This window comes from Recurvomyces mirabilis, assembly GCF_035927965.1.
Source record: "Recurvomyces mirabilis strain CCFEE 5264 chromosome Unknown scaffold_10, whole genome shotgun sequence".
NCBI lineage: Eukaryota > Fungi > Ascomycota > Dothideomycetes > Mycosphaerellales > Teratosphaeriaceae > Recurvomyces > Recurvomyces mirabilis.
The window spans coordinates 370044-382135 of NW_027041944.1; the positions used below are offsets into that span (position 1 = coordinate 370044).

Here is a 12092-nt window from a genome sequence, read left to right on the forward strand (position 1 = left end):
GTAGGTGCGAGAAGGCGGCGAAGAAGAAGGTGAGTCTATTTCAACATCAATGCCTCTGGACGACAGGCGCAGAGGAGGCATTGGCTTCATTCATCTGGGCTGTTCACCGCACAATTCGCTAACACGTCATCTCACTTCACGTAGCCCGACCACACCTCCTACCATCAACTGTCCGGCACACGAATACCGCCAGCATGTCATCTAACAGCGCGATCCGGCTCCGGCGCAAGAAGAACGTCAAAAAGGGAATCCAGTTCTGCCTTATGGTCTGCGGCGCCAGTGGAACCGGGCGCACAACCTTCGTCAACACCCTCTGCGGCCGTCGCGTCCTCGCCGGTCTCGACTCCGATGACCCGAGCACTGCTCACCTCGAGCAAGGCGTCCAGATCAAGCCCGTGACCGTCGAGCTAGAGCTTGATGAGGAAGGCACGCGTGTCAGTCTGACCATTGTGGACACGCCTGGTTTTGGCGATAGCGTGGATAATGAGAGTGCTTTTGGAGAGATCTCGACATATCTGGAGAGGCAGTATGATGATATTTTGGCCGAGGAGAGCCGGATCAAGAGAAACCCGAGGTTCAGGGATAACAGGGTGCATGTGCTGTTGTACTTTGTTCAGCCCACTGGTAACAAGCATCTCATCACACCTCACCAGTATTTTACTGACAACATATTCTACAGGCCACGGTCTCCGCGAACTAGACATCGAGCTCATGCGCCGCCTTTCGCCTCGCGTCAACGTTATCCCCGTGATCGGCAAGGCGGACAGTTTGACCCCACTCGAGCTGGCTGAGAGCAAGAAGTTGATCATGGAGGATATCGAGCACTACCGTATCCCCGTCTACAACTTCCCGTACGACATCGAGGAGGATGATGAAGATACTGTCGAGGAGAATGCTGAGCTGAGAGGTCTTATGCCGTTTGCGATTGTAGGAAGTGAGGATGTTGTTGAGGTTGAGGGACGGTAAGACATCATTTCTACTACTAAACTTGGCTTTTGGATTGTGCCGGACGCTAATGTGGTATTGTACACAGACGCACCCGTGCCCGCCAGTACCCGTGGGGCATAGTCGAAGTCGAGAACCCGCGCCACAGCGACTTCCTCGCCATCCGTAGTGCGCTCCTGCACTCGCACTTGGCCGACCTGAAGGAAATCACCCACGACTTCCTGTACGAGAATTACCGTACCGAGAAACTCTCCAAATCCGTCTCCGGCGGCGACAGCACCACTACCGCGGGCCTTGGTGCTGACGAAGGGAGCCTGGATCCCCAGTCTTTGGCTAGTCAGAGTGTGCGTCTCAAGGAAGAGCAGTTGAAGCGTGAAGAGGAGAAGCTGAGGGAGATTGAGATTAAGGTCCAGCGTGAAATTGAGAGCAAGAGGCAGGAGTTGCTGGCAAGGGAGAGTCAGTTGAAAGAGCTGGAGTCCAGGATGGTTCGGGAGCATACGCCTGGTGCTGGCAGTGGGATGGGTGGTGGGATGGGTGGTGGGATGGGCGGTGGTAGTAGCCAGATGCGTGATGAGGAGGAGGACTCGGTTGTTGGTGCGTAAGCTAGGAAGTAATAGATGGATGGGTGGGATGGGAGGCAGAGTGCTGCTCGTGGTTACATGACATATCTTTTGTGATCAAAGTTGAGCTTGGAAGCGGGCGCGGATTGGAGCAGACGGGATATAGTATGCTCGACAAGCTTGTTTTGTTGCGAAAGGTGAGAGAATCGAGCTATACCCGCATGTGCTTTGGTGATTGTTCTGTACGTAGTCTAATGGATTGTTCTTTGTACCTCAAATATCTACTCGCTCTTCTTGCCTGACCTGGAGCGGGCAGTCTCCTTTCAGATTCCTTATATTGCGGAGAGCTCTGTTGAGTGCCCTGCCCACCTCCCTCACAGCAGATTCCTTCTGCCTCTCGCGACTTGAAGCTAGTCTCAACTCCTTCACGAGATTGCTCAGATCGTTTGACCCGGATATTCTCTGACCACGTGCTGCTTCAATCCGGTTCACGTGTCAGCCCACTGTAGGCTTTGCTCCACCAGACACGAGCTGGCAATGGTTATTGCGTTTTTGGCCAGGTGCTGTCAACTTTCTCTGCCCAGTCTCGTCCGCGTGATAATTCTCAAGTCTGAAATGATCTGCCATGTCATACTCGATAAGGCGTCTTGTAGCTGGTGAGAAACCTAGCGAGATATTCTCCGGAGGTGACTTTGACAAGCCATCCCACCGGGCCGGGCGAGCATCCTCGAAGCTGTGCAAGACGACCTTCCCACTATTCTTGGTAGCGTACCATGGTGCTGATTAAACATCCTTTTGCCACTGCTGCTTCCCGGATGGCCTGGGTAACCACGCCCTCTTCAGTCGCTTCTGACCCAGCTGCGGTTTTGCTACTGGGCACATGAGTAGGGAACCTCACAGCTTTAAGCGCTTTCTCCGTCTGCGGTCCAGTAGGCAGGTACTTTGGCTCCAGTAGTCCAATCTACACTCAAACTCATCAGCACACATCCTCACTTCCCTCGAAGAAGTACCAGAACTCACCAGACTCAGCAGCCTCCAGACCGTATTACTCGGCTGCGCACCCACACCGAGCCAATACTTCGCCCTAGCCACATCGACCTTGATATCCTTCTGTTTTCTTGCCTTCCCCTCCTTCACATCCTTCTCGCTGAATCCCTCTGGTAGAGTGGGGATGGGGTTGTATGTTCCCAGGACTTCGAGGGGAAGCGAGTCCCGGGCTGTGCGGGCTTGGGCGAGGACTATGTTGTAGATTGGGGCGTGGCGACGTGCACCACCGGGTGTTGCGACACGGGCGAGGCGGAGACGGAGGACCATTTTGACGATGGTGCGGAGGAGTGGTGGGTGATGTGGGTGGATTGACGATTGTGCATATGGTCGGAGTTCGGAAGTGCAATGGGTTGGCCGCGATATGGAGGCCCGTGCACTGCCCATGAACGTATCGCTCGACTTCTTTTTCTACAAGACAGACGTCACTCCTTACATGGAGCTCACTATGCGTACGTATGAACGAGCTCGATATGCGTATGAATGAACAAGCTCGATTCGATACCCTGAGACAAGAGGGAAGGGCAAATGATGATCAATACAGTAAAAAAGCCCTCTCAAGCTTGATAGAACTTCGAGATCATATATTCTGCCGATGCTAAACAATGGCAGTTGTTGTACCGACCACAGCTCGTCTCACATCAAATACTTGTGACAAAAGTAAGTGTTCGGGATCCAGTAGCAGAACTCTGCCAGCATATCGTGTTGTGACGAGCTGAAATCAGCCAAGAAAGCTTGTGTACCTAGGAAGAATGCTCTCAATAGGTCCAGAACATACAGTCAGTACCACCCGACTGCTGAATGTTCAATATGAGCCAACACGACTTTCCTCTGATCAAAAGGGAGCCCGGGGTACAGCCTCGTCTCGGACAATACTGTGCCTTAATTAGGATGTCACTATGGGACCAATCATCACGAGACCTTGGATTACTCCTATCTTCAGCCCGGCTGCTCCTTTTTCAGAAACACTCAATCAACCACCGGATGAGACTCCGTACCCATAGCTTCATCTGCCTTCTCCGAGTTATGCTTCGCTCGCGCGCGCTTTTGAGACCTGTGGACACCTTTTGAGCTTCAATCCAAGCCGCTCCACTCGAACGTCACCTTGTCAAGTGGCACGGTCCTAATCTCCATTACTATATAAGGCTTGGTTTGCGACCTCTAATCTTGCTCAAACTTCACACCGAAATGTCTCTCGATGGCCGCTGCATGTCTGTCCGGCCCATCATTGAACAGTACGGGCACATCCGGCCTCAGAGTTCGTCGGGCAGTTGCAATTGCTCGTTCAAAAGGTATAGGATCTGTATGTGTTCTTATGCCTGCACCAAAGATCACGGCCTCATACTTGTTGCCGCTGGCTTTAAGCTCCGATGCGAAGGCGGAGACTGAGCCGTCGACGTCCTGAGGATCGATGACCCGTAAAGTGCATGGGAAGCCATTGCGATGACAGCGCTCGAGATCCTCTGTCACTTTGGCTCCGATCTGCTTGAGGCTTCCGTATGTAGCTTCAAGGTGAGGCGGTAGTGTCGTGAGCTTGATTCCGAGGACAAAGATGGCGCCTGAGGCGGGAGCAGTCATCTTAGCAAATCTGATGGTACGGTGGTTATTATGAAAATGAGGAAACCCGACTTATGTCTGCCTCGCGGCTCCTCGCTTCTAATCACGTCCTGTGTCATCCTCGTGGACATCAGCGACGTGGTTGAAGTCGGGCCGATTATCGGAACACTTATTGGCCCGACGGCGTTCGAGGCCAATCGTTGTCGACAAGAAGGGCGGAGTTCGCACTGAGATTCTACTCCTGGCTGCTCATCTTCCACCATCCACATGAGATCGTTCCCTGGACCAAGCCACTTGATACAACGGCTGCTGACAATACAGCTTGCATGCGCTATTATCGGGACACTAGAACAAGTAGCCAAACGTATGCCGATACAAGCTTGATGCCTGCTTCCCACTGGCCTTCTCCGCCGCCTCCTTCGCAAGCCACTCCTGCTCATCAGCATCAATGACATCCTTGCCAGTCCAGAGGTCAGCTTCAGCAGGCTTGACGCCCTTTGTCCGCATGATCAGCTTGTAGCCGAAGATCATGAAGATGTACAGTGGTATCCCTAAATATCCGGTCTGCGCATCGTATGTCAGCAGGATGTCTAAGGTATAACGGTGGATATGCACTCACGATAAAGTTCTTGTAATCAAAGTTACCGTATGTCTTGGGACTATGTATAAAGACTGTGAAGTTCTTGGTGAAAGCGATAATGATGCAAAAGACAAGAGCAACGGTGGAGCCCCACATCCCGAATGGAGATCTGTAGCGCATATCGCGTTCGTTGACGCCCTACAACACAACGTCAGTGGCAGAATTCGAGTATTGCTGTCGACATCAAGTACCTGAGCTCGCAGCGCTTTCTTGAAGTAGATATGCGAGACAAGAATCGAAATCCATGTCAACAGTCCAAAAATACTGACGAGATTGACGAAGTAAGTGAAGACGACTTTCGAGCTGGTGCTGACGCTCATGAACGCAAGACAGCAGACCAGGGCCGAAGCACCAAGGGCAAAGTATGGCACTCCACGCTTGTCAGTTCTAGCAAGGAATCCTGGTGCTTGTCGCTTTAAAGCTAGACCGTGGAGCGTGCGTGAGGCGATGTATAAATCGCTGTTTGCGGCGGAGAAGACGAAGATAAGAATGCAGCCGTTGAGGAAGCCTGGTAGCGTCTGAATTCCAGCAAGCTTGATAGCAACGACAAATGGGGACGCGGCCGCCGAGCTCGAAGCCTTGGTTGCAAAGGCTAGCTCTTTACTGTTGTACGGCACGACCATGCCTAACAGGAAGACTGAGCAAATGTAGAAGACCAAAATTCGCCAGAACGTCAACTTGATGGCACGAGGAATGTTTCGGCGAGGATTCTGTGCTTCTCCAACCGTGACACCGATGAGCTCAGTCCCAAGGAAGGCGAATACGGCGGTCACCATGCTGCTCCATACTGCAAGGAATTGACCCCAAGAGCCGGGTATACTCTTGTACTGAGCGAACGAGCCAGGATCGTTCCAGTAGCGAAAGCCGGTCGCTTGGTGGTTCGGGCCTCCACCTGCAGCAAGGATGACCATGAGGATGATCAGGCCGATGATAACGAGGACCTAGTAGAGATTAGTTTTAGGACAAGGATTAAAGGGTTTTGCCTCTTACCTTGATACTGCTCAACCAGAACTCAAACTCGCCGAAGAAGCAGATACTGTAGATTGTGTTGAAGGTGTATTGCATACAGAAGAAACTAACTACGAAGAAACGCGGTGCCTGCTTAAATAGGCGGCTAGCGCGTGTAACTTATCTCCAGCACGTGATGTGTCTGAAGTGAAGTGAATGGAGTCACTAGTGTCAACCAACAGATACCCAGATAGTTGATAGCAATAATAGCCACTAGAAAGACCGCGATGAAGACACCTGGATTGACTCGCTCAGGCGGACACCAGTATTGTATGACCAGTGCAGCAGCAGTAAGCTGATTCGGTGTAGTGATAATGTATTTGAACCAATACGTGTATCTAGAAATGGAATTAGTAACAACACGTACGCAGTTCAAGGTTCAACGTGTACCCAAGAGCGAATCCCAGGGCTGGATCAACATAACGAGTAGCGTAGACAGCGAAGCCTCCAGCCGCAGGTAACCATGTAGCCATTTCTCCCAGGGCAGCCATAACCACATAAACTACCAGACCGACGATGGTGTAGGAGATCAGGATCGAGGCTGGACCGGCCGCAGAGAGCGCTGACCCAGTACCGATGATGAGGCCAGTCCCTATAGCGCCACCGATAGCTATCATGGAGACCTGACAAGCTGAAAGTCCTCGATGTAAGCTGTGGTTCTTATCTGTCGGGTCGGAGAGATGTCCTGCTTCAGTGATGGGCGATTCGGGTCCATAGCCATCGTACGGATACTTCTCGGTGTCCTTGTAGTCGAGCTCGTTGCTGTGAGGCATCTGTCCGCCCGGAGTCCAGGCCGTTGTCATTGTGTCCCTGCCGCGAAGGACTAACGTTCGTGACAAGACAGGACGAGAAGAAGGCGCAAGATATGAGGTACTAAGAGAGTTGTCAAGCCTACCACCTTAACTCAGCACAGTGCTACAGCGGCTGCCATCGTATTTGAACAAAGGATCTGCAAGCTCCGCCCAGTCCAGCTGGTAGCACACTTCGGTTGCAGTGCGCATTGCCAAGGCCGAACCAAGACATGTTATCAGCTTGCCGCGCCCGAGGAGTCCTTGGAATTGGGGTAGAAGCGGCACACGCTGGTGGGACTTCATGATAACGGCAGCTCACTTTGCTGCCGCCACGAGACGATAGCACCGATGGTGTGATTTCGTGTTCGGTGTAGATTTATGAAGTGGATCTGTGACGGGCCACGAGATGCAGAAAATCAACCCGTATCGGAATTCTGGCTACGTTGGGTCTAGTGCGTGACTTTCCTTAGTGGATACTATTGTAGTAGCCCTCATCAGATGTAATCAGATGGTCAAAGATCACTTAACATGAGGATGGACGTTGGTGACGTGATGACAACTTTGAACACATATCTCTGCGTCTACTTGGATCACGATTTCTAGGCATATATTGAAGCGCTCGCCGTACAGAACAAGAAACTACAGGTGCTCTCGGATGGATCTACTTGCCGACCGCCCAACCAGCCATCTTGTGTACGAGCTCATCACCATACTCCGGCTGTTTGTCTTCACCATTGAGAAGACCAAGATAATGCGTGATGTCCTAAGACGACGTCAGCTAGCACTCGGGTATCCCAAAGACAGGGGATAGGCTCACCCTTCCATCGAACTCCCTAGTATCGAAGCCATTACCCAAAAATGCGAAACGATTCTCATCCCAATACTCCATCTCGAAATCCTCGTACCTCACCCTCTCCAGCAGATGGAAGAAATGCAACCTCGACCCAGGATAAATTGCCGCCTGCCCGTCAATCTTACCCTGCTTGAACCAACTCCTACATGCCGAAGTCCACGCCGTCCGCTTCAGAAACAAATCCGAGTGCTGTCGGAATTGCTTGCTGAGATCTAGCCGAGGATTGAACGATTTGATGTTCTCCATCTGCGCCTTTTCAATTACGTCGAACATGTACTTCGTCCACATCTCGATCAGCGGCATGAAACTGCCATGACCAAGGGGACCATATGGACCGCAAAAGGTAAAGTGGTTTGGGAATGTGGGAATGCCGATGGAGAGGTAAGAAACCACTTCATCTGCCCAGAAGTCTCGAAGATCGACGCCAGAACCATTGACCAGAGGAAAGCGAGGTCGCCAGGATGTGTCGAAGCCAGTCGCACAAACGATCACATCGCATTCGTGCTCCTTACCTTCGTGGTCAAGGAAGCCTTTCTCGGTGATGCGGCCGATTGCATCCGTGAAGATAGTCGCATTAGGGGCTACGAGTGCCTCAAGATATCCTGGAGCGGGCGTCGGCCTTCGACAACCGGGGTTGAAATTCTTCGGGATTATCTTCTCGACTAGTCTTTCGTCGCCCTTCAAAAGCTTTGACATCTGCTTGTAGCTGAAATCTCTCGCATCCTTCGCTTCCTGGCTTCCTTTGATGATAAATTTGAACCTTTGATTCAGCTCATTCTCGATCTGCTTCCGATATTCTAGGTACTTTTTCGGATTCTCCTCGAGATACTTCTGCTGTTCGGGGGTGTATTCGAAATTGGAGCCCTCATTTCCTGCCCATGTCTGCGCAAAGCCAGCTGTAATCCAGATCGGACTTCGAACCCAGTGGTACATATGTGAAGTCGTTTTGGTGAGCTTGGCCACTATCTGGACACCGCTGGAGCCCGCCCCGATGACTGCGACTCGCTTGCCCTCGATTGGATAACCCTCCTCGTAAGCAGCAGAGTGCATGAGCTTGCCTTTGAAAGTTTGTAGTCCTGGGATGTCCGGCCATTTGAAGTTGTTCAGTACGCCACCAGCGTTGATGAAGAACTCTGCTTCGTCGTCGAAAACATCACCGGTAACGATGTTCTTCACTTTGAATCGCCAAACGCCTGCTTCTGCGTCCCATGCAGCATGATCGATCTGATGCTGAAGCTTGACGTATTTGTTGATGAAGTCGTTCTCATCATAGATGCCCTTGAGGTACTCCCATATCTCAGGTGAATACGAGTAGAAGTGCGTCCATAACTTGATCTTCCAGCTGAACTGGTAGTTCACTGAAGGAATGTCGCACGCGCAGCCGGGATAGCGCTGAATGCCATTAGCTTCCTATCACGACATGATGAATGTAGCAACGACGACTAACGTTCTCGAACCAAGTTCCACCAACGTCCCTATTCTTTTCGTACACTGTGACTTTCACATTTTGCATTTTCTCCTCTGCTTTCTTCAGGAAGTTCAAGGTCGATGCTCCAGCACCCATCAGGACGACCCGGACATGTCGCTTCGTGCCGTAAGGTTCTTCGCGAATCCGATAGCCGGACTCGTCAACTTCAGGTACGTAAGCACCATCTCGTTCGGCTGTGATATCGTTGTCCTCGATGTCAGTGACGTTGGGATTGGCATAGATGCTGTCACTTGCTGTCCTGTCGGGTAGATTGCTTGGTGCGTCGTGTTTGATGACCATCTTTCCGACCTTGTTAGCTGTTGAGCCGTGGAGAATTTGACTTCGTCTCGCCCTGGCTCGTTGCAATAGGCGAGAGGACTAGTTCTTTGGGCAATACACCTGGAGTAGTTTACGATCCTTTCTATAAACCGAGAAGGAAATCAGTATTTGATGTACGAGAAGGCTTAAACAGGAGGGAACATCACCATAGATTACAGAGATCTAGCTTGCCACTGTAATAATCACCGAGCTGCATCTTCTTAGCTCGCATAGGTGATGGAAGTCTTGTGGAGCTGGACATATTAACCTCGGAGTCCAAGCGCGGGGATGAAAGTAAGCTAAGCTCACGTCAGGCAGGTACGTATAGTACGCCCGTGGGATCAGCAAAGTGACGAGAGCAACACTGTATGGAATTGTCTGCAATGCTATCAAGATGTCGCAGTCCAGGTTCCGCGTGCTGTGTGCCATTATATCGAAGACGAGCTCGGCGCTCGTTACTGAAGCCTGCTGTAAACTGTGGTGTCTTGGTCGTGTTCGTCCTGTATTTCCAGGCGAGTCTACATGAATTATACAGTCGTAATGGTTTTGCTCTGGGTCTTGACTACCGCCAAGACCCAGCGTACTCGTGCTGGTACCTCCCCGTTGGCTCTCCACCCAGACCCTGTCCATGCCCATGACTCCTCGCCATGAGCTCCACATCATCATCGCTGTTAGTTTCGTAAGGCATATTATACATACTTGCCTCCACGGTCTTGGAAATCCCACCATGCTTCATGGCCTCATGATGTGCCTGTCCCCTCTCGCTATCGGCCGCACTGCTCGGGACGCGACCGACGCCCTTGCTGTCCTTGGTACTGCCAGCCCTGCCACCAGAGGCCGATATCTTGCTCTTGTTCTTACTGAGTGTTGAGCCCACGATCTTCCTCAGGAAATGCAGGAAGGGGCCAGCGATGGCAGGCATGCAGGCACAAATGACACCGACGTCTCCTTCGACGGCAGACCAGATCGCGATGTCATTGTAGTGCTGTGTGGCGTTTGATGACTTGCCCCATTGTGTCAGGTATCGAAGACGGATGATGGAACAGATAGTGCCGAACAATCCGACCAGAAAGGTCAAGATGACCATGACTTTCTTTCGTGTATCGCGGACCTGAAGTTTGACGAGACGAGGTATTGGCATAATGAACACGACCAGGTCCCAGAAGATGTTGCCGATGGCGCCGGCGTACACCTGGGCTTCGAGATTGACGCACTCTCCTTCATGTTCGCCCTAGCATGAACATGTCAGTGTTGATTTCGGCGGAGCTTCCGCGGGGGCGATAGTCTGTAGACTTACATCCCATTGCGTCCAGGTGAAAGAAATGGGTCTGCATTGCAATGCCAAAGCTATGATGAAGGCGACGGTATAGGCGAGCATCAGACCGATTACGGTCAGGCAGAGCATGCGGAAGCGAGGCGAGACGGTTCCGGGTATGATGCGGAGGTAGAGTAGGACGATGGAGATCTTGGTCGCCATCACGAAACCGATGTAGTTGTACTCTTCGATGTAGAAGTACTAGTTGTACTTTGTTAGCATACAGATTACAGACCTAGTCCGATCGGCTGACCCGACTCACGTAAAGGACAGAAGTGATGTTATTAAACGGAACCATCCATAGATCTTGCCCAAGACCTCGATTGGTCACTAGAACATGGTGTCAGCTTATACCTCCCAGACTGGAGCTCTAATGGAGATACACTTACTAATCTGGACGATGATCGTACAAGGAACCAAGAAGCAATATCCAAGCAACAGCGTCCAGTCGTCCCAGCCCAAGTTGCCTTCCAGAAAAGTCGTCCGGGCAAGGAATCGAAGGGCTACGGCCAGCGTTGCGATGCCGAAAAGGACCCAGCAGACTCGTCTGGTGAGGCCGGCATTGTTCGGTGCTGGCACATCGCAAGCCTTCGTTTGCCATTGTTGGGTTTCTGTTTCCGTTTGTTAGTGGTTGGTGAAGGATGCAGGATCGGACTGTCACGAACGAAGTGCTCCTCTGATAGTGCAGTTGGCTAGCACACAGGCTCCGCTCGATGCTGTGAAGGGTTCGCTGGCACAGAGGCATGCTAGATCGCCGAGTGCGCAGTCGGCTGCTGCTGGTAGTGCCGCGGCGATACATGTTTGCTTATAATGTAGTGTTAGCAAGAATGCGACATTCTACCATTCGAGGCCTAGACTTACAGCGCAATTCGGCAATGTAGCAAGTGATTGGAGTAATGCATTTGCTTCACTTGTACTCGATTCCTGCGCAAACCCCCACACCACCGACGTCGACAACCACAGATAGGCTAGAAAATCGAACCGCATGATGGCATGCGCAATCAAAATCGAAATTATATCAAACTATCTCGAAATTTCTGAGCCTAAGACGTGAAAAGACGTTCTGGAAGGAGAAGTGACAGCATCTTAATGGATGCCTCCCAAGTGCCACGAGAGTCATGGTAGGTACGGCAGTACAGCGGGTTGGACAGGATCGACGGTTTGCATTGGCTAGCGTGGTGGTTCCGAGAAGGCTATTCAGTAGTTTCACGACTGTGCTAGCCTACTATGAGGCTTGCTTCTCCAAATTGTGCAAGGGTTGGCTGGGTTTGGCATTGTGTGCTTGGCGGTGCAGTGATTGATGTGCGTGTGATTCATGGAATGTGTGTTTTGGACGCTCACTGCGTGAAGCCATAGTTGTTTATGCAAAGCGCGAGTGATCTGACGTGAGTATGACTGGTGGTGTAGCTATAGTCGAGCTGAACACCACTCTCTGATGGACCATATATAGTGTGCACCAAGGATAATTGAGGCTGACTAGCAACAAGTCTAGCATTGTCTTGCTGCATGGACGCAGTGCCAGGCTTTCATGTGAGTTCATCGGCCTACAATCGTGCCTATCCTTAGCAAGAGGTCATCATATGATCCTCAGGT

General features: G+C 51.5%; 6 protein-coding genes across 6 annotated transcripts; 1 reads left to right on the forward strand and 5 right to left on the reverse strand.

Moving 5' to 3' along the window:
- Positions 1–194: 194 nt before the first annotated feature.
- On the forward strand, positions 195–1547 carry CDC11 (Cell division control protein 11; the record flags this gene model as incomplete). Its single annotated transcript, XM_064837219.1, has 3 exons — positions 195–624; positions 680–962; positions 1034–1547. The coding sequence occupies 3 exons, from the start codon at positions 195–197 to the stop codon at positions 1545–1547; spliced, it is 1227 nt and encodes a 408-aa protein (XP_064695178.1).
- A 712-nt stretch (positions 1548–2259) lies between these two features.
- MRPS16 (37S ribosomal protein S16, mitochondrial) lies at positions 2260–2819 on the reverse strand (the record flags this gene model as incomplete). The annotated part of the gene is made up of 2 exons (XM_064837220.1): positions 2260–2466; positions 2526–2819. 2 exons carry the CDS (start codon positions 2817–2819, stop codon positions 2260–2262), a joined length of 501 nt encoding a protein of 166 aa, XP_064695179.1.
- Positions 2820–3710: 891 nt separating this feature from the next.
- Positions 3711–4127, reverse strand: LTS14_004519 (uncharacterized protein; the record flags this gene model as incomplete). Its single annotated transcript, XM_064837221.1, has 1 exon — positions 3711–4127. The coding sequence occupies one exon, from the start codon at positions 4125–4127 to the stop codon at positions 3711–3713; it is 417 nt and encodes a 138-aa protein (XP_064695180.1).
- A 324-nt stretch (positions 4128–4451) lies between these two features.
- On the reverse strand, positions 4452–6557 carry DIP5 (amino acid transporter; the record flags this gene model as incomplete). The annotated part of the gene is made up of 6 exons (XM_064837222.1): positions 4452–4670; positions 4726–4884; positions 4938–5687; positions 5737–5844; positions 5921–6092; positions 6145–6557. The coding sequence occupies 6 exons, from the start codon at positions 6555–6557 to the stop codon at positions 4452–4454; spliced, it is 1821 nt and encodes a 606-aa protein (XP_064695181.1).
- Positions 6558–7206: 649 nt separating this feature from the next.
- Positions 7207–9166, reverse strand: LTS14_004521 (uncharacterized protein; the record flags this gene model as incomplete). Its single annotated transcript, XM_064837223.1, has 3 exons — positions 7207–7308; positions 7363–8808; positions 8846–9166. 3 exons carry the CDS (start codon positions 9164–9166, stop codon positions 7207–7209), a joined length of 1869 nt encoding a protein of 622 aa, XP_064695182.1.
- A 580-nt stretch (positions 9167–9746) lies between these two features.
- LTS14_004522 (uncharacterized protein) lies at positions 9747–10797 on the reverse strand (the record flags this gene model as incomplete). The annotated part of the gene is made up of 3 exons (XM_064837224.1): positions 9747–10415; positions 10482–10700; positions 10762–10797. The coding sequence occupies 3 exons, from the start codon at positions 10795–10797 to the stop codon at positions 9747–9749; spliced, it is 924 nt and encodes a 307-aa protein (XP_064695183.1).
- Positions 10798–12092: the final 1295 nt, after the last annotated feature.